Raw genomic sequence first — 12,447 nt, forward strand, 5'->3', positions numbered from 1 at the left:
ATTTCCCGTTGACCTAGAATCATGAAATTTGGCAGGTAGATAGATCTTATATCACAAGTAAAGGAAAAAATCTGAAAACCGTGAATTTGTGGTGACATCATAAAAAAATTAAAATGTGTTCATGAACAAATAATTAGTGTATTCAATTGTCAATTGAAGATAACTATATCAAGTGGGGTATCATATGAAAGGGCTCCACTTGTACAATCTAAAACAGATTTTTATTTATTTTCATGCGTAATAGTTTTTGATTTATCTTGGAAAATGTCGAAAAAATTACGAAGACGCGGGAATAAGCTAGTATAATATATAAACTTGTGAAGTACACACACTACATACTTCTTTCAGGGTATTTTGCGGCCCTGTACAATCTCCGTGCATTGTATTGAAGGCAGTATTTTAAAGCCTTTGTCGTCAAAGAACTATTCGCATTCTGCAAAATTTCGTTTCCCTTTGTTGAGAATGAATGAACGGATTGATGAATGATTTTGAGAAAATGGTACGGTAGCAAAATCTATTCATTCTAAAGCAAAACTTACCTACTGACTGACATATCTGGTTCTAAAACACGAGATAAATACTCGTTACGGTAGACCCATATTTCAACGCCTTATAATATAATAATACTTATTATACCAGATAACACACCAGAGTATGATAGTACATCAAACAAATATTGATTTTTTACCTAAAAATCTAAATTTTAATTTTATTTTGTTTGACCGCTGTAATAATATGGGAACAATTTGCCTGAAATAAATAACATTATATCTACCCTATATACCTACCCTTGGTATGGGTTAGAATTAGAATAGAATAGAATAGAATAGGTGGCAAGTAATGATGCAGCCTAAGATGGCGCGCGCTTGCCTAGAAGATGCATATTCACTCTTGATTTGAAGGTATATTATAATTGGAGGGGAAAACTGATGCTGGAAGGGTGTTCCAAATCTTAGCGGTTCGAATCAGAAATGTGGATGCAAATCGCTTCGTACGTATCCGTGGAATTTCGACTACGTACGGATGCAGACCTTGGCGATGAATGCGGTACGATAGCAGAACGGTCAAGAAGGAACCCGTTAAGTTCTTCGGCACACTCTTCGAAATATATCCTGTAAAATACCGATATACAGGCAACAACATCTACACGAAATACAATACTAGTTTTTGTTGCAGATTCAGATATCAGTACCCGTCCATCCCTCGCGAGGCGTACGGTCGGGTCATCACGAAAGCACCGCCTAACGTCGTCCGCACACCCGACTATGGCGAGGTGGGTACATACCTTATATATTTTTTAATTGAAAATGTTACAATAAAACTTAAAAGCCAGCCTTATCTAATTACTGTACAAATCATGCCCACGTAGAATGGTGCCAATCCTTTGCGCAAAAAATGAGCTGTCACCAAATACTTATGGGCTATTGAAACCTAGGTGAAATCATGAAATGTCTCGTAATTTTTTTTATCCCTAAGACTTGCGAAGGCGAAGGCACGGGCATCAGCTAATAATTCAAATAAATCTGCCTCTACCCTCACCTGCACGTGCCACACTTTCTATATATATATATAAAAGAAAAAGCTGACTGACTGAATGACTGACTGATCTATCACCGCACAGCTCAACCACTGGACTTTTGTGCCTATTTTGGTTCATAACAAAGTTTTAAATTCACGTGTCACAGGTTGGCAGGCCATTAGCACTTATTATTATTGCTTATTCCTACCTACTTATTATATCAATCAATCTTTCTTTATTCATAATCATAATAATTTATTAATTTTGCTCAGATATGGTAGGTACATGTATATTATTTACATTATTTACTTTTAGATTCTTTTACAATAAGAAATAATTACGAAATTTATTATTTCTACTACGGTAATCTCATACTGCAAAGTTACCTACTGCAATGAACCCTTAGATAGGTACATACTTTCATAATGAACTATCCATCCTAAATCTTGCTGTATTCTTTCCCCGTCTTGGCACAAAAATATCCGTCCACCCAGCTGTCATGAAGTCAATCAATTTTAAAATGTTGTTTTAGTATAGAACGCGACAGGTCGAGATAGCCATCGGAGAGGTAACGCCCCGCACACGCACACAGCCCCCGCGCTAACTCAGTGCGGGTGAGGCCAAGTTTGCCATCTTGACCTGTCGCAGACTATAATTGCTTAAGCCACAGAAGTCTAATAGGAAGTCCTTATAATAACATGCGCACAACAGATAAATTTACCCTTTTATCTTTCACAGCAAAAGATATAAAAGGTAAAAGCTCAGCGCGTTGCAAATTGCTCGCATTTGCTTTAACGCGCGCTTTGACGCGAGCCGGCATTGTTGCTCGCCGATTGCCTTTGTTAGCATTCATTCCATGTTGCCATTCATTCCACTTCCATGTTGCTCTGTGCTCACAGACGCAAACACACTTTCGCATTTCATAATAAGGGTACTGATTGACTTACAGCAATATTTTTCCTGATTGTTACAGATGTTCGGCATGTTGAATGTACCACACACGTCTGGCAAGATACTGAGATACTCTGGACCTTCCCGACCTCGAGGAGGTCCCACGTTCATGGTGCCTCCACAAAGGGACAGGTAAGACACACATCTTCGTATTTCTTCATCATCATCTCAATCGATCGCCAGCCCACTGGACACGGGTTTCATCTCAAATTTTTTAGGGTTCCGTAGCCGAATGGCAAAAAACGGAACCCTTATAGATTCGTCATGTCTGTCTGTTTGTCTGTGTGTATATCACAGCCACTATTTTCCGAAACTATAAGAGCTATACTGTTGAAACTTGGTGAGTAGATACATCTACTGTGTACATTCTGTGAACCGCATTAAGATTTTTACACAAAAATAGAAAAAAAAACAATAAATTTTGAGGTTCCCCATACTTAGACTGAAACTCAAATATATTTTTTTATCAAACCCATACGTGTGGGGTATCTCTGGATAGGTCTTCAAAAATGATATAGAGATTTTTAATATGATTTTTTTCTGAATAGTTTGCGCGAGAGACACTTCCAAAGTGGTAAAATGTCCCCCCCCCCCCCCCCCCCCCCCGCCTGTAACTTCTAAAATAAGAGAATGATAAAACTAAAAAAATATATGATGTACATTACCATGCAAACTTCCACCGAAAATTGGTTTGAACGAGATCTAGTAAGTAGTTTTTGATTTATCGTTGCATAATGTCGATAAAATACGATTGTACTACGGAACCCTCAGAGCGCGAGTCTGATTCGCAGTTGGCCGGTTTTTTTTTTAATTCAGATACAAATTAGCCCTTGACTCACCTGTTGCTAAGTGATGATGCAGTCTAAGATGTAAGCGGGCTAATCTGGGTATATGGCAGTTTTTATTAAACCCATGCCCCTTTGGTTTCTACACGGCATCGTACCGGAACCCTAAATCGCTTGGCAGCACGGCTTTGCCGGTAGGGTGGTAACTTACCACGGCAGAAGCCTCCCACCGGACCAGATCAGAAATTATAAAATTCCAAACCCCTACCAAGAATCGAACCCGGGACCACCAACTAATAATATAAGACCACAGTGCTTATCACTGCGCCAGGGAGGGCATCAAAGAAAGGAAAGGATTTAGCCTATAATCAACCATACGTGCCTTGTGTGAATTGGCAGACCTCACAACACTTTGAGACATCATAGAAAACTCTCAGGCATGCAGGTCTCCTCACGATGTTTTCCTTTACCGTTAAAGCAAGTGATATTTAATTGCTTAAACGCTCATAACTCCTAAAAGTAGAAGTGTGTGCCCGAAATCGAACCGGAGTTGAATATGGCGGCACCTAAAGAATACCTACGAACTGAAACCCTGTTCTTAGTAAAACTTGTACCTAAATAGGTCTACGCCTATACAGTACTAATATTAAGTACATAAATATCTTTGTATGCATTAAAAAGCTAGTTATAGGGATTATCTACCCTATAACTACCCTATAAGGTTTCATTGAAACGGCTCGTGGGGTAAGGCGTAGGTTGAAGAAAGAAAAATCAAGGAATTCAAGTCACCTCACGCAACCAGCACCCACAACGCAACCCGCAACTAACAGATGTTCATTATCCTTTATGACTTGCTAGTTGCCAGTATTTACCTAGCTACTGCTGATCCTGGCTTTAAACCTCGAGCCGTCTCAGTCAAGCAGTACACCTATAGACTAAAAAGATTTGGCGTTCATCATCATCATCATCATCATCATCATCATCATGATCAACCTATAGCTGGCTCACTACTGAGCACGGGTCTCCTCTCAGTACGAGAAGGGTTTGGTCATAGTCCTCCACGCTGGCCAAGTGCGAATTGACAAACTTCACACGCCCTTGAGAACATTATGGAGAACTCTCAGGCATGCAGGTTGAATCACGATGTTTTCCTTTATCGTTAAAGCGAGTGATATTAAAATTTCTTAAAACGCACATAACTCTGTAAAACTTAGAGGTGCGTGCCCGGGATCGAAACCCCGACCTCCCGAATAAGAGGCGGACGTGGCAATCACAGCTTCCAAAATTTTAGCGTTATGAAGCCCTATAATTATTGTTTTAGGTTCGAAGCACTGAAGAAATTGATTCGACAGGAGCATGTCCGCGAATTGCAGCGAAAATACGAGACGGAACAGAAGCAAGAACTCAAAGAGATTGCAGCTGGACGCGGGTAAGTCAAGGCTATAAAAATCGGCGTTTGGCATGCAGATAGCTATTATGATGTAGGCATCCGCTAAGAAAGGATTTTTGAAAATTCAACTCCTAAGGGGGTGAAATAGGCGTTTGAAATTTGTGTAGTCCACGCGGACGAAGTCACGAGCATAAGCTAGTGTTATTATAAAAGTGATGTGTTTTATCACATAGTTGGCAATAAAGTAAATTCATTGTGTAGTCTATATATTATGATGGGTGCAGAGAAAGCAGCGACTGGCCTAGGGCGGCCAAGACTGCAAATCCGCCACTGCGTATGAAGCAACAAGTCGAACCCCGGTTTCATTTTATGTTACTTGGATTTAATTTAACGACTTTGAAAAGGCACCATAATTTAAGATCCTCCACCCTAATTGCTTTTATGAAACGCGCAGATTGGTTGAGAGATCATTAATCTTAGGCTGTGTAGTGGTTTTTTCTCGTATCTGATACAACATAAACAAAAGACAGGACTGGCTGACTGATCGCCTGTCAACACGCAACTGGTGTGTAGGTAGTTTGTATATTAAGGACTATGTTAGTACCTACTTATTTCAAAGACACGAGTTATACAGAAGGGTCAAGAAGTTGAGGGTGACGGCGTGAAGTCTTACCCCTCGTCGTCAACCGATAGTCTATGTCGAATGTTGGGCATAGGTCTCTTGTAGGGACTTCTACACGCGAGCGATCGAGTCATCGCCTACTACTACGTATAAATAAAATAAACTAAGATTAAGAGACATGTCAGATGCTTAGTGTATCATCGTCATCTTGAAATAAGTCTTTTGATCTGCTAGATATGCCTGTTTATTCAGTCTTCTGGCAGTTTCACATTAATGACTTTATAATTCATATCAAATGCCGTATGTCGTGCATTGCTGGTCTGTAGGTCGATTTCGTAAAACCTGCATCAATCATTATTACAATCTCAATTGTTCTGATTGGCTGAATTTGTGTGATTCTTGTTGTAACAGTGCATTGTAGCCAATAGTAAGCGAGCGTCAACCAATCAGATGTAATTGCGATCGTGACATTGTACCGCAATCGAGCAGCTGTATTACTCGATTTTCCCGCTTCTTTTGTAGTGGGAGGCCGGACGGACGGTGCATATCGCATGCTCCACGTTGTCGCATGCTCCACGTTGTGCAGTTTTGCTTGTTTTGGCGCATCATAGCGAATTAAACTTGTGGTTCCTTTGTACCTATATCATGGACTTCCACAAAGCAATGCCTACTTCTATGTAATATTCCAGTATGTTCTTACTCAGGCATAATAATACATTGTGCACACACCGTTTGAATTTCCGAGCGTCTTGAAACTTCGTGCTGAAAAATTGTTTATACATCCTTCAAACTTTCAGACAGCTTTAAAACTTTTCTTCAATCTTGGATACTTTTTTAATACGATAGTCGTTGAACAAGGGGGAAAATTAAAAAGACTGCTATGAATTGTTATTTTATTAGTTTCTGGCTTTGAGATTTATTTTATGCAAACAGATATTAAAAAACTGGCATGCTATAAAATTAGGTAGGTAGGTACCTCAAAAAAGAGTTTAGGTGCCTTGGGGTAGTATCCATATTTCAGTTAATTAAATAAATTTTTTTCTAATAAGATCCATTTACGATTTACCTCTCTACATAGTGGAAGATACTTATTTTGAGAAACATTATATGAGATACTCATAAAGTAAATAGTTTTATTTTTTATTTTAGCAGTTGAAAAATAGAGCAATGGAGCGGGTGATTTTTTGCCTGGGTATAGTTAAAGACCTGGAGAGTGACATAGGTCGATATAGGCTACTTTTTATCCCGGGTCAAATCAAAGTTTCCACGGGATTTTTAAAAACCTAAATCTAAATGTAGTTAAGCTCAGTTAGTCTAAATGTAGGTATAAAACGAAAAGGTGACTGACTGGTCTATCAACGCACAGCTCAAACTACTGGTCGGATCGGGAATTTGGGCGGGAAATTTGGCATGCAGATAGCAATTATGACGTAGGCATCCGCTAAGAAAGGATTTTTGAAAATTCAACCCCTAAGGGAGTGAAATAGGGGTTTGAAATTTGTGTAGTCCATGCAGACGAAGTCGCGAGCATAAGCTAGTAAGTAATAATATGATTTTGTTGCAGTAATGAGGACTATGTATACGGCACTTATGGCGAACAGGAACCTAGTGGACTCCAACCTTTAGAATATGCAGCCGATGAACCTGCGGCAAGACATGGAAAGTGAGTACCTACCTAGTACCTACTATTTAAAAAACATTGACTCACATACAATTTAGTCCTAGACTGCAGTTTCTCCTGGTGATAAGTGATGATGCAGTCTAAGATGGAAACGGGATAACCTGGAAGGGGTATGACAGTTTTTATTTAAACCCATATCCCTTTGGTTTCTACACGGCATCGTACTGGAACGCTAATTCACTTGTAATTCCTGTAATTGTTGTTCACAGGAAGCCACAATCAGGCAATCGCCAAGCATCGCAGTTCTCGCGCTACTCCGACGTGATGCTGCCACCCGTGCGCCGCACCTTCTACCACCCCTTCTTCGACTACCTCCCCGAGTACGCCCCATACTACTGAACCCCTTAGAACTGCCCATAACGTCTCAGAACAAGCAGCACGATCGAGAACATTCCATACGGGATACTCCCTTACGTACAAAACCTTCTCTGGCTTTAAAAACTCCAATGTATTATTATAATAATTATAGTTACGGAGCCGGTGGCAAATTATCAAAAAAGGTTTCATTGTCATTAATACAAATATGTCGCGTGCCAATAAAGAAACAAATCAAAACGAAACGGCGCTAATCATTTCATCGCACTCACGCACTATACCTACACCGGTATATTGTGTAAGTGAAATCTAATAAAGTAATGCGCTCTTTTAATCCGTTTTTTTAATGGCACGCGTTATACATTATTTAGTTTACATCTATTGTGATTGCTAAGTATATAACTCGAGTTTAGAGTAGCGTATTAAAAAGTCAATTTTTGACAAAATGTAAAACACGTCTTCCTTCGAAAATATATCAGTCTAGTTGATCTAATCTTTTAAGTTTATACGTTTTTAACGTCAATTAAGTAAATCATTATAGGCATGAATATTTTTTTTAATATAATTAATAAATTTCAGATTAATATAGCTCAACATGCTCAAATTCTGTGGTATGTTTTATTATTAATAGTCTACCTAACAGAGAAGTCATAAAATAATTATTGCCACAGGCTCCTTGATTATTACGAATTAATTATTATCAGTATTAAAAGTTGCCATATCGGAAAGCATATCCCCGCTTTTCGCTTATTTCATAATTAAAACTGAGCTTGCGACCGCTACTATTGCAATATTTTTATATTTATAAAATCGAGATATTCTCTGTAGATATGCGGTTTTTAATCCCAATTTTACGATCGCATTGTATTTTTATAGATATAAGATTTTTCTTGTGCCAGCTCTAGGCTGGTCGTAGATTTAGGGTAACCAATTTCCAATTGACAATAACTTTTTTCTTTAGTTAAGTATACTAAATTTATTAATACCTATTATAGAATTATTACGATCAATTAATTATTAAATTGAATAAACTGGGAACCGTCAATTTCCAAGACGATAACGAAATGACAATAAATTGATGAAAATTTTACCAAAAATTTAGATGTTTATATTTAATATTTAATTCGACATTTTATTAGTGTTGTAAGTGTATTCAAAAATACTGTCGATGTAATATCATACGCAGTGGAGTATCGATGCTTGTTTTTTATTCGCTCTCTGACTGGAAAGATATTTACGCAATCTTGCGGTTTTTGTAAAAGTTTTTTTTTATTTTCACGGGACTCTGTGAGAGCCCGACGGATGGCTCGTGGAAAAATTGACAATTTCAAGCATACCTACCGTGTAATTATTTTTTTGCTTTTGAAGTTGTTTTATATTTTCATTATAAGAGTTGTTAAAACTTTTTCTCTATGCATCGTATTCCTATGAAGGTCGTAATCCCATTTCATTAAACACAATGGTAGGAGTTTTCTTGGGAATTGTAATAAAACTTTTTCATTTTATATTTAATACGTACCTCTTGATTAAACTTTCGTACCGTTATATCTATCTTTAACATAAGAATAATTTGTTGTGTACTTAAGTCTGTTTTCTGTCCTTTTTTTATAAAAAAAGAATAGATTTTTATACTTTCAATTTACTTAATTTTAATGTTATTTTTAAAGCTATCATTATTAGAATAATTTATATTTGTAAGTACATAAGTGTTTTTTATCTTTTTGTGTCAAATAGATATTTTATATTTAATTCACCTAAATATGCATATTTAGGTTTTGGAAGATACTTAAATTCAGCATTTTTACAATAACGATAAGACAATAATACAAAATATGTATTATGACAATAAATAATAATATAACGATATCTTTAAAAAATGTAGAAAGTTCAAGATATTATAAATAGTTTCGTTTAATATTTATATATTATAATATTATATTATCGAACAGAAAAAAATCCAATAAAGTCTTCTCAACAAGTAAAGTATATTTTCACTTTTTTAATTTATTACTTATCGGTAAAGGAACCTTCCCTATGGCATATAAAAATATGAAATAGAAGTAAGTATTACTTATTCAGGTGTTACCAGTATAGTTTCAAATTTTTCCTGTTACCGTATTCTAAAAATCTTTGTAAGATGTATAATAAACATGGTTAATCTCAAAATTGATAATTGTTGCTATATTATATGCTGAATTATATTATACAATTATAAAAAATCATGTAGTTTGAATGTCTATACATACCTATGTATAACTGTCGTTGTGATTAGGAGCTAAGGTTATCCTGTAAAATATATTCCAACAGCCTAAAGGACGGCTAAGTCGGGTTCGGTGGAAGGAAATATGAGATAGTAAACTTTATCGATAGTGTTTTAGGGTGGCAATTCGTTCAGCCGAACCGACAGACAATTAATGCTTTAACTACATTTAAATGTTTCACGTTAGTTACCTATTTGTAAATTAGCAAGCGCGTCGCGCACTTTCAACTTATCTACTCCTATGTATGGATTTTAGATATATAGGATCGGGGAAGACATAATTTTGGAGCGTTTTTTTGAATTGTAAAAATGTTTGCTGAAGTATAAAATAAAATATATAAAGCTTTTCGGAGATAAGTGATGTGCGCTAGACATACACCGCGTTTTCTCGGGATAAGTGGCTCGGTATAGCCATATTATAAAATAAGATTGTGCACAACTTCAGGAGAAAGTCAGATTTGAGTATTTTTCTTATTTATCATCGTAATAATATTATGAGGAGGTATGTTGTGTCCCTGCCAACTACAATATTTTACTTTTCGCTAAATAACGTGTCAATAAGGCATTGGAATTCGATTGTTTTTTAAAGATTGCCTCTAGTCATTAGATCTTATTTAATTTTAGGAGAGTTTGGATGGAGTTTTGGGCGCAAATAAGGATATTTGTCTAGATTTTCTCGATCTCTGTCGTGATGCGCAAATCCTACCTATCATAAAGCCATATGCATAAAAGCAAACCCAAAAGTACTAAAAGGTTGATAGAGAGCAGTAAGGGTGTATTTAAGGATGTTGTTAACTATTATGTGCTAGTTAATATATATTAATTGTCTATATCTATTGACTATTAAGAGACGGAGATCGTCGACATAACCTCACAGACTATAACATTGGCTTTAACTTATATTACATAATATATATTAAACGGCTTTAAGCTATAGTCAAATTCATTAATATTCTATGTATTGACGGACGGACAGTCCTATCCTACGATTTTAGCGAGATACGTATACATTTTTATTTGTATGAATATTATTATTTTCTATCTATAAATATTCTGTAGTTATACGAGTTATTTTTATGTCATTTAAATTCATATATTATTAGTAAATATTGTGTAGCATTTGTGAATACATATTGCAAAAATAAAATAGGTGTTTTGATTAATGGATTAACTTTAAAGGAGATGGGCGAAATTGGGCTTCTGGTTGAAATACAAATAAGATATAATAAATACAATAGAAAAATAGAACAAATATAATATAATAAATAAATTATTCATTAGATATTATTATAAAAGTTATAGATGAAATAAAAATTAAATTAAAAAATGCGTAATTAGTTCATTTTTTCAACTTTGGTTGGTTGATATCTATACACAATCAAAAAATGAAACTTTTTGTTTTAGCTTTTATTGTATGTAAGTACCTATTACTTATGTATATGAAAATAGATTAAAACAGTACGAAGATAAAAAGAAGTGAAAAGCTTACCAGAATTTTATACATCCTGCAATTTAAAGCACAATAACTCAAACCCACCAGATTAACGTTCATGATGTCTATAAAAAAAACATATTTCAAATTATTGCAAGTATTTATTTCACTCTAAAAATAAGACCTACTTCATCGTAAGTTGAGCCCAAGTTTGTATGAAATTTCGAACATCTCCTCTTTATTGTATTTACTTAATTAGATTGGCATTTACATATCTTGGTATTAATCCTTACACGAATGTGTCTCTTGCCTAACCGACATATTATGAAGTAATCATATCGTATGAAAATAATAAATGTTGTTGTAGGGGTTTCAAGTTATCGAAAAGGCAGATATTTTATGCCGATTAAATTTATAAAATAAATGTTTTCTTAGTAGAATAAGAAAATATAACAATAATTATTGATTACATCATTATTTATTTATTTCGTAAAAAGTTACATGTTTATATTGTAGATAATGGTACAAAAATGCATCCATCAAAACTTAATAAAACCTTTAGATAATTTAAATAGACTGGTTTCGGCTCTCGATTCCTTAAATAAAGAATACAAACAATTATTAATTAGATAAATTCAATAATCCAATAAACACAAATGCTTTCGATATCTTGGAATACCACTATACTACTTTATCATAATTAAATTAAATACGATTGAGACGCGGTCTGAGGAAATTTTGACAATAATATGACAATAAACGAACGGTTGAGCCAATATCGATCTTATCTGTAAAGATATAGAGCTATAAGGGGCTGACCGCGTGTGTACGAATAGTATATTATACAAATAACACTAATCCATAATATTTAATGTTTTAAGGTGTATTTTAATTGGTGTTTTTTTTTTTTGTGAAATAAAGATAGTTTACTCCGAGCATATTGAATTATTTTTTTCCTTTCTAATAGTTAATTAATTTTACCTTTCATTTGTAAGTTAGGTACCTAAATTAACTTCCATATTAAATCTGCCTAATGTATTGATTAACTGAGATTTTAAAATTGTATCACAGGTAAACAAAAAGTACTAAATTGGCGAACTGGCAACACTTGTGGGGAATAACACCTATATCGACAATACCACTAGCGTACTTACAAGTAGGTACATCACTAGTGCATTCTCACTCGTTCTCACGTTATTTTATCTCTGGTGGCAACTGTTCTCCTCTTTCTGTCTAAAAAAATTAAGATTGTCTCATTGTTCTGCTTATTTTCAACGAAATACTTATATTTTCGTAGGTCGAAACATTGTCATAGGTCTGAGCATTATCTCTTAGACTATTATTATAAGGTAGTGAATCCGATATCGTATAGAATGAAAAAGTCATGCGTGTAAATATTTTCACATACTATTTCATAACTATTATTTATTTTACTAGGTTTTTGTTCCTCATTGCTGCGTGTTGTGGCCATCAATTAAGTACAGAATGTTCC

The 12,447-nt window shown here is 35.2% G+C and overlaps 1 protein-coding gene across 1 annotated transcript in view; it reads left to right on the forward strand.

The window, feature by feature from the left end:
- Positions 1 to 11,891, forward strand: part of LOC117993136 (uncharacterized) — an 84,505-nt gene extending 72,614 nt beyond the window's left edge. The window contains exons 4-8 of the mRNA XM_034980881.2: positions 1,177 to 1,273; positions 2,493 to 2,602; positions 4,577 to 4,684; positions 6,832 to 6,930; positions 7,158 to 11,891. Coding sequence (XP_034836772.1) covers positions 1,177 to 1,273; positions 2,493 to 2,602; positions 4,577 to 4,684; positions 6,832 to 6,930; positions 7,158 to 7,287 — 544 coding nt within the window. The 3' untranslated portion in view covers positions 7,288 to 11,891. The remainder of the gene's footprint in view (positions 1 to 1,176; positions 1,274 to 2,492; positions 2,603 to 4,576; positions 4,685 to 6,831; positions 6,931 to 7,157) is intronic.
- The last annotated feature ends 556 nt before the right edge of the window (positions 11,892 to 12,447 follow it).

This window comes from Maniola hyperantus, chromosome 23 (assembly GCF_902806685.2).
Source record: "Maniola hyperantus chromosome 23, iAphHyp1.2, whole genome shotgun sequence".
NCBI classification, from domain to species: domain Eukaryota; kingdom Metazoa; phylum Arthropoda; class Insecta; order Lepidoptera; family Nymphalidae; genus Maniola; species Maniola hyperantus.